The 22,972-nt window shown below is 45.0% G+C and overlaps 3 protein-coding genes across 9 annotated transcripts in view; 1 reads left to right on the top strand and 2 right to left on the bottom strand.

The window, feature by feature from the left end:
* The window catches only part of FANCD2 (FA complementation group D2), a 63,312-nt gene extending 54,831 nt beyond the window's left edge, over positions 1-8,481 (bottom strand). For all 3 annotated transcript variants that reach the window (XM_052777759.1, XM_052777763.1, XM_052777760.1), the window contains exon 1: positions 6,406-8,481. In XM_052777759.1, coding sequence (XP_052633719.1) covers positions 6,406-6,454 — 49 coding nt within the window. In that variant the 5' untranslated portion in view covers positions 6,455-8,481. The remainder of the gene's footprint in view (positions 1-6,405) is intronic.
* EMC3 (ER membrane protein complex subunit 3) lies at positions 148-5,910 on the top strand. Its single transcript, XM_052777775.1, has 8 exons — positions 148-385; positions 616-673; positions 1,473-1,566; positions 2,264-2,368; positions 3,065-3,146; positions 3,298-3,377; positions 3,994-4,076; positions 5,660-5,910. Exons 1-8 carry the CDS (start codon positions 231-233, stop codon positions 5,786-5,788), a joined length of 786 nt encoding a protein of 261 aa, XP_052633735.1. The 5' UTR covers positions 148-230; the 3' UTR covers positions 5,789-5,910.
* A 2,363-nt stretch (positions 8,482-10,844) lies between the features above and the next one.
* USP4 (ubiquitin specific peptidase 4) overlaps positions 10,845-22,972 on the bottom strand; it is a 50,731-nt gene continuing 38,603 nt past the window's right edge. For 4 of the 5 annotated variants that reach the window (XM_052777766.1, XM_052777764.1, XM_052777765.1 and 1 more), the window contains 9 exons: positions 17,411-17,602; positions 16,779-16,867; positions 15,778-15,993; positions 15,632-15,702; positions 14,909-15,024; positions 13,838-13,987; positions 12,998-13,101; positions 11,306-11,394; positions 10,845-11,183 (listed from right to left, as the gene is read on the bottom strand). In XM_052777766.1, coding sequence (XP_052633726.1) covers positions 11,082-11,183; positions 11,306-11,394; positions 12,998-13,101; positions 13,838-13,987; positions 14,909-15,024; positions 15,632-15,702; positions 15,778-15,993; positions 16,779-16,867; positions 17,411-17,602 — 1,129 coding nt within the window. In that variant the 3' untranslated portion in view covers positions 10,845-11,081. Of the gene's footprint in view, positions 11,184-11,305; positions 11,395-12,997; positions 13,102-13,837; positions 13,988-14,908; positions 15,025-15,631; positions 15,703-15,777; positions 15,994-16,778; positions 16,868-17,410; positions 17,603-20,960; positions 21,093-22,972 lie in introns of those variants that run through there. The other variant, XR_008233557.1, reaches the window with a different exon arrangement.

The following is a 22,972-nucleotide window of genomic DNA, read 5'->3' as shown; positions in this document are numbered from 1 at the left end:
GGCACGGCGGCGGCCGCCGGGGCCGGGGCGCTGACCCGGGGCCGGGCTCGCAGCGGGGGCAGCCGCCCGCTGAGGCGACGGGGCGGCCGCTCGCGCTCGAGCTTCCCGCCACCGGCGCGCGGTGACGTCCTTCCGGCGGCGGAAGGGCCGCGCCCGGAAGCGGAAGCGGAGCCGGGGCGGCCCGGTGGGCGGCCGGGGCCGGGGCCGGGGCCGGTAGCGGTACCGCCACGATGAGCGAGCCCGAGCTGCTGCTGGACTCTAACATCCGGCTGTGGGTGGTGCTGCCCATCGTCTTCATCACCTTCTTCGTGGGCATGATCCGGCACTACGTCTCCATCCTCCTCCAGAGCGACAAGAGGCTGACGCAGGAGCAGGTGTCCGACAGGTCAGGGCCGCCGCCGGGGCCCCCTCGGCCCGGGCCCCGCCGCAGCCCGGGCCCCCCCCTCGGCCGCGGAGGACCTGGCGCCGCCGCCTCTCGTCTGCCCGTCCTTGGGTTCCGCCGGCCCCCGGCCCGGCCCGGCCCGGTTCGCTCCCGCCCGCCGGCCGCGGGGGGGGCAGCGGCCGGCCCGCTGCCGCCTGCGGCCCTGCCGCTAACGCCCCATGTCTCTTTTCCAGCCAAGTCCTGATTCGGAGCAGAGTTCTTCGGGAAAACGGAAAATACATTCCAAAACAGGTACGGAGCCGCGGGAGCGGCTTTGCGCTTTGCCGAGAGGGTAGCTGCGAAAGGAGCGCGAAGCGAGAGGCTGTGCCAGCGGGGTTAGAGGAGCTCCCGGCCGGCGGCGGCTCCAGCAGTGCCCCGCGGGGTCAGAGGGTCTGGCCGGGTCTCCCCTGGCCCAGCGTAGCGCCTAGAAGCGCAGTCGGTGGCAGATGCGTAGGAAGCCCGGACGCACGGCCACCGTATGTGGCTTTTCCCTGACGTTAACGTTAGCTTCCACTGCTTGGTGTTTTACCTGGATACTAAAACGAAGCCTGCGTCCGAACCGTTGTGTTTAATATCTGGCAACAAATACAGAGGGATTTAATAACAGCTTGGGATAAGGAGGTAGTCATACAATGTTTAGTTTGCTGAACTAAAAATCTCTCATTCATATTGGCTCAGTCGCTGCCAAGTATGTATGTTGTAAAATCCAGAAGTCAGCTGGGGGGAGTGAAAATCTCCGATGTACCGGTATCAGTACTGAACCAGCAAGAACTTTGCACAAAGCGCTAAAAGCTCTTTAATGAATGTGGATTCTTCTTCAGAGAAGCCTTAGAGTTATTTTAAGAATTTTAGAAAGCCAGAGAGCCGGTACTCTGGATCCAGGGAAACAGAAAAGTGAGGAGCTTTAGAGCACGCTGGCAGTGAAGTACCTCCCCAAGAAAGAAGGATGCGTTACGAAAGAGCTCATAAGATGTCTGCATGTCTGAGCAAGAAATAATGCTTCTGTTCTTTCATTTCTTATGGTGTTGGCATTGACTCTTTTTGTTTTCAGTCTTTCCTGACCCGGAAATATTATTTTAATAACCCAGAGGATGGATTTTTTAAGAAAACGAAAAGAAAGGTAGTGCCTCCTTCACCAATGACAGGTATGTTAAGGTACCATAAATATAGCTGGGCAGAAAAACTATAAGTTTCTGCCAAGGTAGGAAGGTAAACCAACTTTGCAAAGAGCTCAGTGAATGTGAGGGAGGGCGTGGGACTGTGCAGGTGGGTGTTGGGGAGGAGGGGGGAGCGAGAGCCTTCTCTTTGGTAGCGACACGTTAGGTCACTTCATTTTGCTTAACTTCAACCTCCAGCTGCCTGCAGCGTCTCACAAGACCACAGCCATCTCAGTGTTGCCAGAAATGGGAAGTCCTGCTCTCACTCGTGTCCTTTCGTCAGTTTTTTGCACCAGCTCCTGCAGGACCTTCTCTAAACTGATTTAACTTTAACTTAATGTGGCCAGAGACCTCAGCAGCCAATTAGCTGTATAGTTCATTGTCCCTTTTCTAACTAAATCAGCTTGCAGAGGGGTCAAGCAAGTTCAGCAATCTGGAGCAAGGGATGGGGTCAGACACAGCGGAGAACACATCACCCTTCTGGTGGCAGCAGCAGTGGCCTCTCATCTCATTTTGCAAAGTATTTTACAACAGTGGAAACTAATAGATAATGGGATAGATAGTGGGATAGGACTGTTATCTCTCATGCAGATTCTTAATTAAAATAGCTGACGTTAAAGAAGTAATGTCTTGTTTCCCTTTATTGTGATACACTGCTACTTGACGTCAAATCTGTGATTTGCAGATCCTACCATGTTGACAGATATGATGAAAGGGAATGTAACCAATGTTCTGCCTATGATCCTCATCGGCGGTTGGATCAACATGACGTTTTCGGGGTTTGTCACAAGTAAGTGTCTGCAATAACACAGCCCATGAGTCTGGCCATGTTTCTGATGATGACCTTGAGGGTCTGGGCTGCGCCAGAGATTTGCTCCTCTACCTGAAAGCAGTCAATTGGAAGCAGTGTGAATTTGGCTTGTGGCACTTCTGCTATTCACTCCAGGAACTGCGTTGATTTGCTTGCCCCATAGCAAAGGAGGGAAAATTGTTTTCAGAGTACTGGCAATGGTCACAAAGAAAATAGCTCATGTATTCAGGAACAATTGTAGTGACAAAACCGATATTTAAATTTATTAGAACTGCCTAAACTTCAAGTTGGTACAGTGGATTTTCCTCTGAACCTGTCCAGGGAGTTGGTTAGTGTGTAATGCAGAGTATATGCATCAAAAATTCACAGTTCTGGTTTTTGTCTTACTGTTTATGTGATAACTGTTACCTTAACAAAAGACATTCCCCTTCACAGTCACTGAAACAATACCTGTGATGGTTTGGTCATCCGATTGAGTTTCAAAAAGTCTTTTCATATTAAAATAAATATAGAACTACAGCTTTTTCAAAAGTACATGTTAACTTGTTATTGTATGCATTGCATCCAGTCTACATCAGATTTAATAGAAGTACTATCTACTCGCTTTGCCATTTGCTTTGCAATTATGTAGTGTCACTTTGTGAAACTGGGCTTTTTTTTTTTTTTATACTGCAGCAAAGGTCCCATTTCCTCTGACGCTGCGTTTTAAACCGATGTTGCAGCAGGGAATTGAACTGCTCACTTTAGATGCGTCCTGGTAAGCCTGTGTCCTCAGTAAGCAAGGTCGAATATTAACTTGGAAAATTTTGAATGTGTTAATAACCCTTGAATGGTCTGTGTGTGCTTCTGAAATGAGATCACAAGCCAGCTCTGAACTGAAATCAACCATGCTTGTTCTGATTTATCAGGGTGAGCTCTGCGTCCTGGTACTTCTTGAATGTGTTTGGACTCAGAAGCATTTATACTCTTATCCTGGGCCAAGACAATGGTAAGACACTGTCATTTCTGTGAAAGAGCCGGCTTCTCCTTCCATGGGATGACTTCTGAGGGAGGCTGGGGAAGGATTTCTAAATTTCCAGCCAAAAAGCTCTCAAAAACCTCTCTCACTTCTGTGAGGTTACTCTCCACTGGCCAAGTTTGACATCATCAGCAGCAAGTACCCAAATCTTCTGCACCAGCCGTTGGTTAACTGCTCATAAACTTCTATGGTAATTAACCCATGCTTTCCTTCCCATCACATTGCTGTGCAGAAATTTTGCTCTCAGGCTTGCTTTTATTTCTAGCAAGTACCAGTTTAAAGGAAGGCTGCAAAGATTTCTTAATGCTAGATGTCGGTCAGGACAGATACTGTTTCTGGGGGTATTGGAATGCAGAAGACAGTATTTTCCTGAATTTGTCTCCATATTTTATGTAAACTTAGCTAAGATGTAGGGGGTGGGAAGAAGACGTCTTGTGAGAACTCTTCCTGGCACGTTAGTATTGCATTCTGGGTGTTTCTGCAACTTTCTAGTCTATAGCTAGAAACCAGCCTGGTGACACCGTGCTCCAAGAGACGCTGTTTAAATGACACAAATAAAAATCAACCTCTCATTTCTCTTTTGTAGCTGCAGATCAGTCTAGGGTGATGCAAGAACAAATGACAGGGGCAGCAATGGCCATGCCAGCAGATACTAACAAAGCATTTAAGGTACAGTATTCCCACCTGCATTCCTGTTTGCTGTGAACTTAACAGGATTGTAGGCTATATGTAACTCAGCCTCTCCCTGCATCAAGTAAGGCAATTGCTCTGGATTCCTCTTCCTAAAATTAGAGCTGACAACTGGTGAAGGGTATGGAAGTTGCCCTGAGTCTGGCAGAGCCCTAATACCCTGAAGTAAACCTGATTAGTTAGTCATTCCTAATACAAGCTGAATTCATGTGCCATCTTCTGCTGTTGCAGAGGAAGATTTTTTCTTTCCCTTGAGATCTAGTTCCAAAGGAGAAGCTGGCTCCCAAAAAGTTGTGTTAATAGTGCAGCTGAGCATAAGTCCAGCAGGCACACAATGGAACTTGGGTAAGAAAATCAAGCAAGCAAGTTATTAGCTCAACAGAAAATCAGTCAGGATTTGACTGTGTCTTGAAGTTCTCCTAAGCAGTCTCTGTTGGCACTTGCTTATTAGATTGCCTCTACCTTTCACAACCCTAGTTTATGCATGAAGGGAAGGTCCTGGTTTCTGGTTTTATGTCCTATAGTAGAGATTTACACCCACACAACCTGCTGCCTGGGAAGTCAGGATGGTCTGCTCCTGCAGTTTCTTGTATTCAGTAACCTTCCTGGTAAAAAAAAAAAACACATCACCCAGCCAGAGGCTCAGCCAGGGGAGAGGGTGGCTGCAGTTTGCAGCTCTGGTGGAGCAAGTGACTGTTCTCTCACAAACTGTCAGCACTGAGGCGCAATTCCAGCCAGTATCATGCGCCCTCCTGGCTCACATCCCTCTGCTTCCTTTCCAGTCAGTACTGGCTACCCAGAGCAATTTTGCCGTTCAGCCCTGTAGGGACCTAAACCTGCTACATGGTCCCCTGCAGGAGCAAAGAGAGCAAGCCCATATTGCAGAAGTGTTCTGGCCAAGAAACACAAATCTCTTGCTGGGCATCGCACGGCATGATTTTGCAGGGTGTATGCAGCTTATTCCACAATACTTACTGGAGCAACACTTAATGGACTATGAGGACGAGAGATTTGTATTCATAGGTGGTGGAAAATGAGTAGTGGGGGAGATCGTTCTCATATTTAGGATGAAATTCTGTTCTTAGGTCTTGGGCTACTATGAACACCTGGCTTAATGAATTAATATACTCTGCAGCTCCAGGGAGCTTGTTGGTTGGAGAACAGTCTAATGAGGCACATCAAGTCTGTGATCAGTTGCAAAATTTTTGGCCTGTAACTGTTTTTGTCAAATGTCTCTGAACTAAAGAATTAACTAACCACAAAGCACTTGACCCCCCCCGCCCCAGAACAGAATTTGCTGTGTTTCTACAGTTGTTTTAGAAGAAATGGAATATTCCAGAAGATTAGAAGGTTCTCAGAAAGTAGATAATGTACTTTTATTGACCAACTAATGCCCAATTAAGCATAAAACACTGAGAGTTGACAGGATTGCTAGGTTTTTAATAGAAATTGGGGGGGGTTTGCAGTTTTTAAGGTAAATAAGTGCTGCTTTGTGCAGTTCTTGTCTAACTACTTCAATACTGTGTTGCTTTTCTTTCTCTACCTGTTTATTATCAATGCAGACAGAATGGGAAGCTTTAGAACTGACTGATCATCAGTGGGCCTTAGAAGATGTAGAAGAGGAGCTCATGGCAAAAGACCTCCATTTTGAAGGCATGTTTAAGGAAGAACTTCAGACCTCCATTTTCTGAATTTGAGAATATGCTTTTGTCTCTTCTTGTAAAAAAGTTAATTTGAAAAGAAATCTGTTCCTTAAAACTATATAATGTATTTTAGCAAGGCTGAGAATAAAAGAAAAGCACCATGTTCAGAACTGTAGTTACCTAACTTTGATTTGAGCCCCAGGACTGAGTGTGTTGTATTTGAGCCAAAGGCTCTCAGTGTGGGTTTCTAGCTGGAGTTGTTTCTATTCCTGGGAAATGTATGCTGGAGAAAAGACCTAAAATTTCTAGTTCTAGTACACAAAGAGCAAGGTTGCTTGAGTTAAGGAACTTAAAACTTCATGAGACTGAAAAAGTATACAAGTACTGCCTATGTTTCTGGTTTTATCCTTTTGAACAAATGCATAGCTTGTTATCCTTTGTTTTTGAACAATTAAGACAACATCATCATGTTAGCTAATTCAAGACTGGCTTAGCAACAAAGTATGTAATGCACCTTCAGATTGGGTTTCTGAAAGCAGTGGTTCTCCTTCCTCTTTATACTCTTTTTTTCCTGTTACAATAATCGGGGTTTGAAGCTTTCTCAGAAGAAAACAAAAGCAAGAGGGAGATACCACTTGCCCATGGCAAAGCATGGGACAGCTCACCTTCCTCTCGTAGCCAAGCCTGCACCAAGGCTCCCTGGTGCTGCAGCATCCCCTCTGCTGTCTTCTGCCCTGGTCAACCTGCTGGTGGACACACTGGTGGTCACGGGGGCAACTTCTGCAACTTCTCTGGCAACAGAGAGCCAGAGATGGCATTTCTGTGCAGAGGTAGCAAACACACAGACTATTTCCCCGTTAATTTAATCCTTCCCAAGTCCATTTATAAGCACCTCAGACTGCCTGCAGGGGCCCTCCTGCCTGCCACACTCACAGCAGGAGGTACGCCTAGCAAGGAAGGGTGCCTGGCTGTTGTTCCCTGTAGTCCCCGTGCAGCTATTTACCGTGCCAGGTGGGGAATATAAATACCTTGCTTTAAGGCTCCCACCTGACATCTTCTTGCACTGTAGAGAACAGGGAGCAACTGTTCCTGGCTAGTCCTTCTGCAGGAGCTCCTCAGATCTCTCTTCCTCAGGGAGAAGAGTCCTAACCTAGGGAAACAGTTCTTACACAGAAGCTCTTCCATACTCTGTGGCTGTTGGTTTTTCCCCGAGTCCTTTTTCGGGGGTGAAATGACACAGCCTCTTCAAAGCAGGAGCTGAGCCAAGTCTGAGACACAGCCTGTTTTCTGTTCTTGCCAAAATTGTCTCCCCTCTGAACAGGAGCCTTAGCTCAGAGATGTTCTTTTCTGCCTCAGAGACCTCTTTCCTGAATGCTAGTAACAGTGCTTCACTGGCAACATGATTTGTGTTTCAGGTTATTTTTCCCTCCCCTTTGCAATGGGGAATTTCATTTTGGTTCATGCCCTCTGTGTTCTTGTGTAAGCATGCTGGTTTTGGCTGCGGTAGAGTTAATTCTCTTCATAGTAGCTAGTATGGGGCTATGTTTTGGATTTGTGCTGAAATCAGTGTTGATATGTTTTAGTTACTGCTGAGCAGTGCTTACCCAGAGTCAAGACCTTTTCTGCTTCTCAACCCACCCCACCAGCGAGCAGGATGGGGCTGCACAAGGAGTTGGGAGGGGACACAGCCGGGACAGCTGACCCCAACTGACCAAAGGGACATTCCAGACCATATGATGTCATGCTCAGCTGGGGGAAGGAAGGGGGGGACGTTCAGAGTGATGGCGTTTGTCTTCCCAAGTAACCATTAGGCGTGATGGAGCCCTGCTTTCCTGGACATGGAAAGTGGTGAATGAATCCCTTGTTTTGCTTTGCTTGCGCGCGCAGCTTTTGTTTTACCTGTTAAACTGTTTCCTTCTCAGCCCATGAGTTTTCTCACTTTTACCCTTCCAATTCTCTTCCCCCATCCCACCGGCGGGGAGTGAGCGAGCAGCTGTGTGGTGCTTAGTTGCCAGCTGGGTTTAAACCATGACAATAAGCCATTCCCACGAGCCTGCACGCTGACACAAAACACCCAAACACCTCCGCGTCCGAAAGCTGCCACTTTGCTTTCCCTTCTTCCCATGATGGGTTTCATGCCACGCTTTGGAGGCCAGCATTTCATAGTGAAGCTCACCATCTGCTGTTCTACAGTAAGGCTCTTCCAACCATCTCCGAGGCTCCAGCTAAGACCAAGCTCCTCCGCTATTACACCGTAATCACGACATGAAGACTTCAAACCTTCTTGCTGGGGCTTCACAGCCCACCTTGACCTGCAAGATTTTGACAATCCCTCAGATTCCCTGCACGCACACCAATGCTAAATGCACACAAGCCCATCACATTTAACTTCCTCAGTCTTTTCCAGCCTGCTCTCATATACATGTTCAGGTTGCCTTCAGGAGGAAATTGCAGTGACTTCAGGACAACTATTTCAGTGGTACAGCCACAAGCAGCCATGATACCTCTGGAGAAACGGGACAGAAGGAAGGCTAGGACACCCCCCCGAGATCCGCAGAGGAAGAGGAATGATGAGGAAGCTGTAGCTGAGGCTGCCCAGAGCCACAGAAAGGCAAGAACGGGCTTTGCTGCAGCACCAGATATCAGCAACCCAGCGCTGCAGGCGAGAAAAGGCAACCCTGGAGTGAGTACAAACTCTCAGATGTACAGAGTGGTGCAGGCAACATCTGTTTTTCTCCCAAACCCCTACTGGCAGAGCAGGGAGGGGTTGGCTCCACAGGACTTGCCCTCCCCTAGCTGAAAGAGCTCCTGGAGCACCCAGCATCCCCACAACCAGCAGTCTCAGGTCACATAATGAAAGCTGAAAATACAACAAAACCCAGTTTCAGTGCAAACCACTCTTTAATTTTCCTCTTTGTACAATAGAGCCAGCCACTTACAAAGTGCTAGTCTAAAAAACAGGTCTGGTATTACAGCACACACACACCAGCTGAAGCCCATCAGCTCAGAGGCAGAGAAAGTAAGAGCTGGGCCACTTTTTCTGCAGTACGACAACAGTCTGTTCAGCATCTGAGCATCGGAGATGTAGCCCCACTGATGTGTTTCTCAGTGTCAGCACAGGTAGGGAGGCAAGGAAGAGGACAAAGGCTACTTCAGATTGATTTTTCTTTTAAAAAGGTCTTTTACTCCCCTCCCTTTCCTCTCTTCCCCATTTTGGAATGCCCACATGATTTTCTTTCAGGGTAAAACAAACAAAAAAATGCTGATCAGAGTAATTCGGTGCAGTGCTACAGCTTAAAAATTGCTTTTTGGATGCTCCCCTCAGCACTGAGGAAAAAAACCAGAAATATAGTATTAAGAGTTGTAAAAATCCCAAACAACCCCAAAACCAGAACAGCAGAAGCAATTAAGCAATTCTGATCTCAAAATTCAAATTTCAATGCTTTAAAAGCAAAATTCCGCAGAAGAGGATCACAACACTAGTGTGCCAGCTAGAGGCAGCCCTCCCTCCTCCTCTCTATGGCCTCCCAGTGCCCTGGCTAAGGGGCTGCATAGTGCTGCCTTCCCTTCCCATTGCTCAGAGCCAGAGAAGACAGCGAGTAGCTGGCTGGGCTTTTGCTCGGCTGCGGCACACCGGAGGTGCAGGGATGGGCACACAGCAGTTTCCTATGGGGCTTGTTGCAGAGAGCTGCGGAAAGGGAGCTGAGGTGGTGTATTCAGAGTTAAATGGATGACCACTGTTACACTGACCATCAGAGAAGGTTATGGTCAGCAATGAAGCCACAGGGACTGTGCACAGAGGACCGAGTGGCTGCAAGCACGCATTTCAGTGGGAAAAAAAGCAGGGGAGTAGCCTGTCTTAGCCTTTTGTTCTGCCAATGCACCTGGCTCCAAGAAGGAAAAACTCTCCTGTTTGGTTCACCACCTTGAGCTAGATCTTTCCCTAAAAAACATAGACTAAGGCTCTAGATTTTTCCCATTTTTCACATGGAAGACCAGTTCTCCACTGAGGACTGACCTGACCTAGTGCTCACAGGAGTCCTCATTCAAGAAGAAAGCTGGACTCGAGTCCTACAAGCAACACAGACAGTAAAGGAGGACAGAGGGAAGAGCATTTGCCAGTTGCGCCAAAAGGATGGAGCAGAACTATTGAACAGCTAAGGCAGAGAGACCTCAGACAGGACCATCACACCTGCAGCCTCACAGAAGATGATGGAGCATGGGATCTAAAGGGCAGCACTCAAGGAAGGAGGAGAAAGGCTGAAAGAGCAGTCCAAAAAAACAAAAGTCGCAAGAGAAAAGGCTGAAAACTCACACAATCCATTGCATTGGGCTGTCACCCTTACAGGTGACAGCTCTGGGGGACACAGTGCTGAGCTTTGCTGGAGAAAAAGCTCCAAGGAGTCACAAAAATGATAAAAAGATAAAAATGCTGCCACTGCACAAACCATAGGAGAAATGGTGGAGGCAGAAAAGTGCTTACAGAGCAGCCTAGAAGTGGGAGGTGTGGGAGATGGATGGAGAGGACAAGAAATCGCCAACCTTATGGATGATATTTTCTCTGCAGAAGAATGGGAGCCAAAACAGCTGTATCCTGCATTGCTGTGTGGATCAGCCTGCACATATGCAATACCACAGGCAGGTATGATTCGCTTCTGGTGAAATTTCCTACCTTACAGGATTCAGTGTTCACATGAAAAAGGCAGAGTCAAAACTGCCCAGAAGAGCCTCAAATGCATCAGTGAAAGGACACGACAAAGAGAAACATTTCCTGCTTAGCGAGGGGACCAAGGTATGATGACAGATACTGCGACAGACAGGCCAGATATACACAAATTTGAACAGCGCTTCCAGAAAGGGTGCAGCAAGCCTCCCTGACACAGGCAGCGCGCAACAGCAACACCAGAGGGTTGGCAGGAAGCCCCCATGCTGATTCACAGAATTGTACCCACCGTACTCCTCCGCAGGCCCCTGCAAGGCTCAGCTGTGACCTGGCCTCCAGCTCAGGCTGTACTCTCCTGACCCCAGCTACAACCCTCAGCCCAAGACCCACAGCCGCAGCCCAGCTCAGCCCCGATCCCTGCCTCTAGCCACACAGCTCAGCCAGATTTTAAAAAGAACTTTATTGAAGCTCCAATATATATTATTTTTGGCCTCTAAATACCCAAGTGTCAGCACCTATTCCTGGCTCTCCAGTGCTATTCTGCAACCCCCAGCACTGAATCTTTCAGTGCTAGATTTTCTGCTTGACTCCTACAGAAGGAAGAAAAATTTTCATACGCCTCAGGCATGGCTTTAGAAGAGCAACCGCTAACATGGTGGCAAGTGCTGGAGGTGATGTTTAGTTGGTATCCATGCCGTCACACTCTTCTTGGGGAGGAGATGGGGCAGTATGTTCCTCACTGTTTCGGCGCTGATAAAACAGCACATACGCAGCTTTTGTCTACCAAACAAAGAAGAAAACCATCTGAAACAATCCACAAAGCTTGGCTGGAAATGTAACACCCAAAGCAGGAAACTGCACTTTCAGCACAAACTCAGATTAGCCTCAGGCCAAGTACTCACCACTATTTGGTCTTCTGAAGCCGCCGATACACTGCTGTCATCAAAGTAGTACCACTTGTCATTCACTTTGTTCTTTGCGTAGGCAGTGTCTGTTAGGAGAAGAAACTGCAGCTCAGTACTCCCGGGAAGACTGGTAGGTAACACCACGCCAGCTGCGCTGCACTAGCAATGCTCAAGACTCAAACTGAGTGCGCACGGGAGGCCAGGAGCTAGCTTTGACATTAACTACCCCAAACCTAGTTCACCGACATACACATCTTCTAGAACATGCTAGCTGGTTCAGCTAGTCTAGAACCATGTTCCACATACCAGACTTAGCCCTGGTAACAGAGATATAGGGCAAAGAAACTTAGGAAAAAAATTACAGTGTTTTGTTCACCCCCTTTGAGTCAGAGCTTTCCCAAACACACAGTTTAAGACTCTGCATTTTCATGTGAAAGAGAAGTTTTCTGTTGATGATGGATCTGATCTAGTGCTTGCAAGAGTCCTCACTCGAAAAGGAAGTTGGACTAAAGTCCTGCAAAGTCTCTTCCATCCAAGACTTCCGTGACTATGATCTCCAATCTCAAAACATATCCCCGTTCAGCTAATGCTGTCCTACAGTGACGTACTCTACGAGTTAAGCACATACACTGCCAAATGGGAGTTCATCATCCTCCCATAGTAAAATGCTTCTGGGTGGTTCTAGAAGTGCCACCTACAGCATGGATCTGCACGGACACCTGATACAGGGAACTCCATCTACAAATGCATTTCATCTACACTGCAACAAAATCAGTGACAGAAAATACAGACTTGTCATCTATCAGACTTGTCGTGTATAAGAAAGGGTTTTTTTCTCCTGATGGCATGACATTTTCCCTGCTATGTGAGCCCTTGTCAGTGTAAAGGTGGAGACATTCTATTGTAAGCTAGTGCCAGCTGTGCAACCAAGAGGTCACAAGAACTACACATTTGTTTGTGGCTTGTTTTAGAAAAAGTCTGGAACGAAGGAAAATGAAAGAAAAAAAAAGTGCTTTAAGTTGCTATTGCAGCAAACAGAATTCAGGATAGAAAATGCAGAAAGGCATCAGACCCAGCTTCACAACAAGGTATGCCCTCTGCTCTGTCTTCCCAGCCTATGGGTGACTGCTGCTCGTCAGACCTTGTCTTATCACCACCGGGTGAACCTGGCAAGCTCCTGCTTGGCTGGCTCAACTGCTGGCAATCTCTGCTCTGCAGCTGTGATGCTGCACCTACATTGGACAAGCAGCTGCCCTCTGGTATGCTGCAGGGAAAGAAGCTGAGTCTTGGAGCTGAACTGACAGCTTACGCTGAAGACTCTCCCCATCACTCCCCAGTAGGAAGCTCCTTTCCACAGTTTCACGTTCGGCATGGAAAAATTTTTACTCCACTCACAGATTGGGGAACACCATCACACTCTCTAATGTCTACTAACCAAGGTCCCACAGGCATCAGAGTCAGACCTCAGGCAACTGCAAACTACACAAACTGGCTACCTGCTCTGCAAATCCTAATAGGAGGGACATTACCTTCCAATACAATATTCCCCTGCATACAGAACACAGGTAAGCTTTGGACTAGACACCCTTGGTGTGGGCTGCTGCAGGTCTCCAACACACAAATCCCTCCTCCCATGACCCCTCTGCCCATATTTCCTTGCACACAAAGGACGCAGAAGCAGTTACTCACAGTGGCCTACTCCCATGGCTCCATAGTGATTGGAAACTGCAATGAGGTCATACACATATGAGCCTGCTCTTGGGTCGCAGACAAACTCGGACATGTTTAAACCCCTGGAAGGAAATCCAAAAGTATCAGTACACCAGTAACCAGCACTTTCTAAAAAGTGATGCATGACACCAGTGAAGCTCTGCAGGCAGGCAGCACTGGTGGAGAAGTGCTGCACTCTGCTGCTCAATGGCCAGATGTTATTAGTGTAAAGACCAGACACGTTACCCCTCCCACACAGGGCAGGCCCTGGTAAACACATCAAGCGCCGCCAAGAGATTTAGTGGGAGGTGCTGAATCAAAGACAGTTCAGAGTGTCCCTGTGTAGGCATGAAAAGTGAGATGGGAGTAGTAAGGAATACACTTAATCCTGCAGCAGGATGCTGACAAGAAGAAGCAGTGGAATGAGGCAGGCTTTCATCTTGTACTTGTGCAATTCTCAGAACTACAAGTGCAGCTCTGCCCCATGAATTTGCTAAATTCTCTCTACAAGTTCTCTTGGTTCAGCAGAATCACATGGTTTTAACCTAATTTCAGAAGAAACAGTACCTGTTAGTAACTAGTGTTCTTTGAGATGTATAGAACTGATTAAGGTTAAGATTAACAAAAAAAAACCCCAACAAACAAAAAAACCCCAACAATCCCAACCAACTCAACTCATGCCTGCTGTCTTGCAGTTCAAACCCAGAAGACAGTTCCAGTTACAGCTTTAATAACAAGCCCACCCAACAGTAACATCAGAATTAGACTTCTCTTGACCAGCTTCTTCAAGCTCTTCCTCGCTTGACGGAAGAATCCTACCTGATAGGGAATTCCACAACAGTGTCAAGTTTATCCCTCCAGTATCTGCTGTATGAGAAGCGTTTTAAATGCACTACCAAGATCCTGGGCAAAGACCACAAGTCAAACTTTTTTGTGGCCTGTTGATGTTTCTTACAGTTAGGGCAGTACCTGAGGAAGGAGTAACAAACAAGGAAATGAATGACTACGTTAAAAGAAAAGCTTCTAGCGTTCCATTAAAAGATGCCTCAATAGCGCAGTACAGTCCCTGCCTTACAGAAGGCATTCTGGCTGTGGAATATGCAGGTGAACACCCTTCCTCAGAGGTTTCCAAACTGCAACTTGCTTTCACTTTATAGGCAAGATGTCCTATGGCAACTGCGTTAACTGAACATTGTACAAAGATTAATTTTTCTTTTGTAAATTAAAAAAAAAGGTTTAAAGGTCCCATTACTTCTTTATTGTCTCCTGATGCAGCTCAAACAGGTAACAGCTGCAAACACATCTATAGCGTGTAACTGGAAATGAATAAAAACCAGTCATCTACTACACTATAAGTTATTTTCTTACACAGCTAGCAAACAACCTCCAAAGATCTTCTGCACACACAGCAATCACATTTTGGTCACTTAGGATCTGCTGGACTTAGCTCCTCTGGACTATGGATTTTTGGTAAGAGTTAGGAGCAGGTCAGGATGGGGTCAAGCTAGAAATAATACAGGATTAAACCCTAAGATAGCCACATGCTTTCACTCTTTATTACCACAACCACTTCCTCTGATACTGTCTGGAAGACAGATGTATTCTGGGGAATTAAAAATAGCCTGATCTTTGGAAGCTACAAGCCCACTGCCACTTTTTTTTCTTTTTTTTTTTTTTCTTCTTCTAAGTAAAGGCAGGAAACAAATACTTTTTGTTAACTAACTTCTGCAGCCTGTTGAGTCAATGACTTAACACAGAACTGATAGACTTCTCACAGATGAAGACAGAAGGACAGACCTGGGAAATTATCAGAATCCCATGACAAATAATGTGAACTCAAATAGTTATGGCATTTTATGATAAACATGGGAGGCAGACAGAGGCTCTTACCACGGGTCATGTTCACCAAGCGTTTCCATAGTAGTGAAGAGCTCTATGCAGTCTCTGAGGGCTACCACAGCCTTCTTCTTCTGTGGTTGTAACATACTTCCATGTTTTTCAAATGCCTAGTGAAAAAGATGCACACTTTTTTCAATTCCATTTAGTCTTTAATCCTTGACAGCACGAAAAGGAACATGCTCACCTTCACCATGCTGCCTATTTCTGCCCTTCCCCACCCACACAATCAACTCAAACTTCCAGCTACTCCTTTCTTGTGTTAGCAACGTCCATAAGAGAAAATACAGTATGTCCTTACTTCAAAGTTGGTGGGTTTGGGGTTTTTTGCAAAAGAGTAACAACAGGTTATTCTGTTACAAAACATGATCCAGCAGAACTCTCACAGAAAGAATACAGAGCTTTCTACTAGGCTTTGTGAATTTGGTTTCAGGCTTCTTTCGAGTTTTGGGGGTTTGTTTTGTTTGTTGAGCGGACTATGAACTAGACTACTTAGCTTTGAAATTAAAATGTCCACTTTTCAGAACACAGTGGAAACAGATCAGCAATTACAGATCTATAGACCTTATCACTAAAAGATTTTAAGTAAACATACCTCATGCTGGTGACTCCAATTTTTATGAATGGAGCTACACCTACATTTCACCATTTACTGTCATCTTTTAAGTACCATGCAAGTTTACATATAGATTATTTATGAAAAGAGCATACTACAACCTGTGCCTCCTGTTCATCAAAAAGTAGCCTCCGCGTATCAGAATCCCAGTCAATAGCAAGCGCAGAAAAAGCTACAAGAAAGAAGAAACATTTATTGCAAAGGTGTGAGGAGAAGGAAGAAAAAAAGACAGCAAGACAATAATTACCATTCAGTTTTAAGATTTTTCCTTCTACAATGGAGTTTATCTCAGAAGTCCCAGAGGAATTCACGAGGCTAAAAGTGAAATGCTGCTTCTTGCAAGGCTGCGGGTCTCTTGCTGACTCAATCTGCATACAACCCTCAGAGTGGCAGGGATCAACTTCTGCCAGCTTTTCCTTGCCTTCCTGTCCACCATCCTGATGCTCCATCTCTTCAATGTCACCTGACAAAATTTAAAACAAGCACAATATTTAAGAGCTTCAGAGAAAGTTTAGACTGACACCTCACACGGACAGCTGTTTGCATGAGCCTGTTATGACACACACTGATTACTCAGAAAGTAAAGACACACAGAAAAAGAAATCTGTTCTTGCTAACCACTACATCTGAAGTTGTATTTTTTACTTTAGCAGATAACAGGTAACGTGGTGGGTTTTATATCCTAGACATGACAGAGAGTGCTCAGTTCACAGTAGCTTAACAACCACACCATCTGACAGCACATCCTAATAAACATCCCAAGAGAGAATCAGCAAGGTTGCAGTTGTCTTTACAGAAGGGAATATGTAAGTCTCCAGGAAAGTTATTTCCATTCTTTGGGAAAAATGGGCAGATTTTTTCCCGCATTTAAAATTTCCCATTTAACTTGTTCCAGTTGTTACTCTCACAGCAGCACAAGTGAATCATTTAAAAGAGGAAAGGGAAACATGCATTTGCCATCAGTGTTAAAAGCTTCCTGAACACCTAATAGGGAAGCAAGGACTTCCCTAACATTGGTCAAGATGAATGCACACCACACCTTGTTGCCCTGCTCCTGCTTACACATATCTGATGTCCCTTGGAAGGAAAATGGTCTACAAGATTTCTCACCACACCATGCAGAAGTCCTATGCAATACCGTGGTTTAATCATTGTGAAAAAACAATCTGCTAGAGCTTAAGCCAACCAAATGTTAATAAAAAGCTTCAAGTGCTGAAAAGCTTCCAGCCTATTTTGAAAGGACTTTACCTTCAACGACACCATTGGAGCCATTGCAGGTTCCTTTGTCTGGGCAGGTTGTAGGGTATTCTTCTGCCAAAGGGAGCTTCACATAGCGGCTAAAGAGAGGGAATACATTTATCACACAATCATACCAAAGCTGTACATCAGAACAACAGCACCTCTCTCCATCATCAGTTCTTGCTCTCCAATCCCCCTCAGCAAACCAGAACCCATCCTGTACAGCACCATTTACAGGCCAAGAGTCAAACACCAACAACTCAGTAAGTCTCTGTTCTCACTACTTGTTATAAGTTTTATTGGCAGTAAATGGAAAAGGCAAAAATAATTACGGTGGCTCCGAGAGCCCTGAAAACATGGCCTGCTCCTGACCCATTTTGCAACACCAAGCAGATAGCTTCCTTGTGACTGCCACTAGCATTATCTTACAGTCCACTTTTACAGAGCCCAAAAAAACCAGGACCTTGAAATGTCCCTGCAGCCTCCAGACACTAATGCAATGCAAATCCTGGTTTATACACCACACACAAGTCAAGGAAAATTCTTCCCGTTAACAAGGATGCAACAATCCTATTACAGTGTAATTGAATAAGCAACCACTAGAACTTTGCATAGGATTCAAAGGTACAGACATGACTTACCTGATCTGCTCCAAAACCACACTGTACAAGTGATCCACAGTGAGCTTGTGCTTCGGCACAGATATTAATAGTGGCTGACCAAAGAGTACGGTCCCTGAAGTATTGCTGGATTGCCTCATTGTCTTTTCCCGAAAGTAAACAGAGAGAGCAACATAATCCGAGCCATCCTCACTTGACTTGCAAACTTCGTATCTGTTCAAAAGACAGGTATTTCCATGGGTTATTTCCACTACCAAGAAGCACAGCATGTAGAACCAATATGAATTCAGTCCAACAAGTCTCTCCACCAGGTCCTCCTGAGAAGGACAAAAAGGGTTGTACTCTGTCTTCATGCTACAGAGCAGTTTCCTGAACACTTCCCATGGCTCACAATGGCACAGGATACATACCTACCACCGACTTGGCTGCCACATTCCCTCCATCGTTATTCCTAATTCACATCCCTATTGCCACTCACCTCTCAAGACATTAACCTGACAACTACATGTTGCTTCAACCAGATCACGACGCCAGTGAAAAATACTAAATGTACTTTGAAATCCCTCAGACAGTGTTCGTTCCCTCTGGAGAAAGAAACCCTCTTGATACCTTGGGTCTTGCATTCTCCCAGCCTCTCGTACAGTTAATGGCCTGAGCTCACATCACTGAGCAGCCAATGCTTCAGAAAACCAAGAGTTTGGAAACATCTGCTTCACAGAAAAATCCAAGGACAGTAAACACACAGGAAAAACATTCTGGAAGAAAACAAACAGCTCTGGAGAACAGTGAGGAGACTGAGACACAGCTTGTGCAACTGGGCAAAAAAGCAAATGAGATATTTGCAGATGTCAGAGTCAAAAGAAACCACATAGTCCAACACTATCACATTGTTCGCTTCAGGGCTATCCATTACAAAAGATTCATTTTCAGGAATGCCAAGTCACACTGCTCTTTAATTTGGTGAGTCACCTGTCCCAGACTTATCTTAAAACTGAAAGAGAAAGAAAGATTTCATGAAAGATGCCACTACACAGAACAACCAAGACCACAATCACATAGCTGAATGAATGTACCAACTCTTAACAGCTGTCTTACATTAGACAAGCCACTTCCCTTCTCTCAAGAGCCAAGAAACATTTTTTTATTCCTGTGTTCAAAATGCCCTTGGAGAGCAAGGAGAAGAACAAACTTCAGAGTTGTAGTTCTGCTCCATCTTACTTAAACAAAAAGGGATCCCAGACTCGCACTGAGTCAGTAAAGTACATGAAGAAAAATATCCTGCCAGAGAGTCCCAGCCCAGCCCACCACGGGCATTAGAGACCAGAGTCAGCATAAGACAGTCCAATGCAAATGGCTGTTGAGGTTTTCTAGGCTGCCAGTGCTATTCAGCTGGATACCAGCACTGGATACAGTTCAAACCTGCTAAAGTTTCCTGAGAAACAGCACCACAAAGAGGTGAATTATTTTACTTAGCACTGTTTAAATAACAACAGACCATACTCAGTCCCAGAATATCATCTATGATTAACTCCAGGTCCTATGAGACCCTTAAGCTGGACTCCTATAAAACAGATCAATACACGACATACACACGTTCCTCAACATTCTTGTGACTGCCTCTCACACCACCTACACTGTGCTCTGCAAGCAGCAGTTAATGCAGCCCCCCATTTATACTTCACCCTCATGCATCTGAATGAAGTCCTGCCCATGCGACGGAACAGATGAGACAGAAAGCAAATGCTAAGTATTACCCATACGCAGGTGCCATCCATCACAAACAGCCAGCATGCTGTACCCCTATAACACTCTGCAGAAGAGCATCTTGCACACTTCTCAGTGAAACACAACAAACTTGGTTAGTCAAGTGCCCCTCTACCCACTCCACCTCAAAACAGCTTTTTACATACTAGTATTAGAGGCAGACGTATCAGAATCAGAATCTGTCATTTTCTGAATCTCTTGAGCAACAGCCATCCCTTCTAAAAAAAAAAATGAGATAAAATACTTTATCTATAGTTTAAGGAAGGCTACAGAGCTGATACTGGGAATTACTGGAAAATACACTGTAATTTTCTATCTTGCAACTTAATTGAAGTAATAGAACATAAAGATGATGCTACGCCAGACTACACAACATGGTTTTAGAAGTCAGAATCATTAGCTCAGTTGCTAACACACTGCTGGATATTGGCTGGTTGCCTTTATAATTCCTGACAACTCTGAAGAGTGTCTGAAAACTGCTGTGCAACAGGGTAGGACTTGACCAGTCTTCATCAGCATTATGAAGGCTTCAGGTCTGTGGTTATAATCCAGAAAGGAGGCAGTGAGCAATGAAGTAGGTAACTTTTGTTCCCTTGCAAACTAAAGTTAAGCAGGTACACAGGAACATGAAAAGCTACAGAAAGACAAAGCAGAGCTACATGAAAGGGCACTGAAAGCAAAACATGTTCGGAGCTAAACACCAGGCTAACATGTATGTTGTATGTTATTGAAACATACCCTCCCAAGTGCTGGGATCTATGATATTAATTCCAGCTGGAAAACACTATGTGGATCACAAGTCAGTCTATAGCAACAACAAAGTAGTATATTTTGTAAGAGAACAGAGAAGTGTAGAAAAAAATGCCATTGCAGAAGCTGACAAACAGATCCGTCTGAACAGGATTACTACTGCACACCAACCCAGAGATGCTGCTGTGAAATTACAATAGGTTCAAAAGTTGACAGCAAGAATGAACAGAGGACTGGAAAAAACCTGGGTGAAAATGCTGCACATATTCTGATCTCTTCTAGGAGATGGAAATACTCCTGATCTGTTTACTTTCTTTCATAATACCAGAAGACATAGAAACAAGTAAATTCAGAGATAAGAAACTGCATATGTAACTTTTTCAGACAACAGGTAGTTTGCCCTGTAGAAGTTGGTCACAGGATTTTGCCAGTCTTACAGAGGAGCAAGATTAAAAAGGAAGAGGGAATTCAACCAGCAAGATTTTTACAAAGCTTAAAAAATACAAGCTCATTTTGGAAAGGACACAAACCCTCATTTCAAACAAGAAAACACCAATTTCAGCAAGAGAGAACAAACTTTCTAGATCAGTCTGCTGCAAGATTTTGCACATCTCAAACATTTCATATAAAACTACTGGTCTAGCTGGTTTGCTGACCTATCTCAGTTCAATAATTGTTGTAGCCTCAGTCACATTAACAAACCTGACATGTCTGCAGCCAGTCATGGTTTTTCAAGACCATGAACTCATCTAAACATAATACACAGCATGTTGTAAGAGAAGGCAGAAAACATGGTATGTATGGCAAACTAAATGTATCTTATTCAAATATGCACACTTTTATAGGTTAAAGGTGACCTGCAAATCAATTTGTGAAACTTGTATCAAGGTAAACAATACATATTACATTATATGCCCCATTAGCCAGGCTAAGAGAACAGAGGTATCTAGTTTATCCATCAAAACGTTTTTCTTCTTAGGCCTTATGAACTAAGAAGAAACACTAAGAGTGATACCCCTGAAATGGGCTGTGGAGTTTGTTTTCAAGTGGCACTTACCTGACCCCTTGTAGGCCGGCTCCAAGCTCCAGCAGGATCCCTGGGTGATGTGATATCACCAGCATGGTGCATGTGTGGGTGTTACATTGGAGCAGGAGCCGGAGGTCCTAGCGGGGCTGGACTTCACAGAACCTAAGAAAAAGAAATAGTAAGCATTTTGGTTATGTGCTGAATGCTGTTCTCTGCTTAGCCTGGAGAATGAGAGCATTCAGCACAAACACTGAACTAATGTTGTCAAATTGATTTGCAGACCACCTTTACATAAGTGACTTTCTGATCATTTGCCACAGATCTCCCTGTCCTTTCACAGGAACAACATGCCTCAGGAGAAACATTTACAATGCTGTGAGAAGCGGGCTAGTCCCACCGTTCTTTGGCTGCACTGCCCCTACACATCATGCCAGCAATCTTGCTTCAAGTCTTATATCAAACCCCTCTATTTCTGCAAGTATCTCACCTCTTCTCTGATGCTAAATATTAACACATCTTGCATCAGGACTACACTATGTTTCCAAGCCTGTCATGATGAGAAAGAGGTGAGTGCAAAGCCTCGTGAAAGAAGAGGCTTGGAGAATTCTAGCCCCAAATTCTCCTCCCCTTTCAGGTGACCTGGAGAAGAAAATGGATAGTTTTGTCCTTCTGTGTAAAAGAAGCCAGATTCATCTGGGGATGCATCTGACAGTTACTTAAAGTCGCTTAAATATCAAGAAGCCCAGTGACATTTGCATGTCTTCTTTTTGAAGTTTTAATATCAGAGAGCATACCAGGTAAGGTAATACACCACAAGAACTGATGAGCCAGAAACCGAGTAGCTGAAAGGGAAAATATATCTTAGCCATCCAGGGCAGATTTTTTTTTTTTTCTCCAAATTACTGTCCATTCAGCTTAAATTCCAAACGGAGTCCAGTTCTTGGCCCCCCCCCCCCCCCCCAAGATTCAGCATCTCCCACCACTTTAGGGTGACATGGAAATTCACAATGCATGTCTCAAGATGTCCAAGGTGCTCTGCAAAAATCACACAAAGCTGAACGTGTCTTCTGTCATATTCCTATGGTGAAAACAGGAAAAAAATACAGCTTTTCCAACCACTGAAATCACCTAAAAAAGGTGCTAGCTCAATATTCTATACATCCCACATATTGCACATTTCACAAATATTCATCAACAGTACAGTCTGGACTACAATATCTGTGCCTGCAGACCATGCCCTCTGTCAAGCAAATAGAAAAACAATAAAGCACATTCCAGCTACACTACTCCTACTGCAACATGTTGTGTGAGTTCCTGCTCAGTAATATTTACAACTGAAGTATTTCATGGAAATCTATATTCTGCTCAGTAATCAACCAATACAGAGGCCTAAATAGAAAGTTAAGACTTAACAGACATTGGTGTTAAAAACAAGACAACAGTACAAAAATACAGACTTTTTTTTTTTTTGCCCCCTAAAATCACATCCCTGCTGGGACACAGATCATCCACATTTTTCAAATCCTCCTTGAATTTTGAATTGAGATGTGTGTTGCTAGCTGGCTAGCACACAACACCCTAAAATCAGAAGTCTGTAGAACCAACGGGGTTATTTTTCTCATACGCAGACCCAGGTCTGGCTACTGCTTTCAGCAAAGCAAACCTGGAGAAATACTGCAAGAGACTGACCATTTATATTTCAATTTTTCAGTCCTGAGACAACTTAAGGTGATGCTAAGAAATGTATGTAAGGGAAGAACTGCCAGTTTAAGTTACTACAAGACTCTAAAGCTTCAGAACCATTGAAACAACTGATTTCTGTTACAGAAGACAACCACCCAGGTGATCACAGGTGGAATTTCTGCTGGACTCTGAGCAAAGTCCTGTTTAGAGGGGGACAAGGAAAGCAAGGCACAAAGGAACAATGTGATGGCAGCTGCTCATGAGCAGCAATCAGAGCCCAGGAGCCTTGAAGCTGCCTCTATCACTACACACTCATTCTTTGTGTTCTCAGACTCTGGCAAACAACCACAGACAATTAC

Source organism: Harpia harpyja, chromosome Z (assembly GCF_026419915.1).
Source record: "Harpia harpyja isolate bHarHar1 chromosome Z, bHarHar1 primary haplotype, whole genome shotgun sequence".
NCBI lineage: Eukaryota > Metazoa > Chordata > Aves > Accipitriformes > Accipitridae > Harpia > Harpia harpyja.
This window is presented reverse-complemented; position numbering and strand designations above follow the sequence as displayed.

What these genes read in the sequence shown, in the direction of transcription:
- EMC3 (XM_052777775.1), top strand. Translation starts at nt 231, where the DNA reads ATGAGCGAGCCCGAGCTGCTGCTGGACTCTAACATCCGGCTGTGGGTG. An exon ending in CAGGAGCAGGTGTCCGACAG is followed by an intron (nt 386 to 615) that starts GTCAGGGCCGCC and finishes TCTCTTTTCCAG; the next exon opens with CCAAGTCCTGATTCGGAGCA. An exon ending in ATACTAACAAAGCATTTAAG is followed by an intron (nt 4,077 to 5,659) that starts GTACAGTATTCC and finishes TTATCAATGCAG; the next exon opens with ACAGAATGGGAAGCTTTAGA.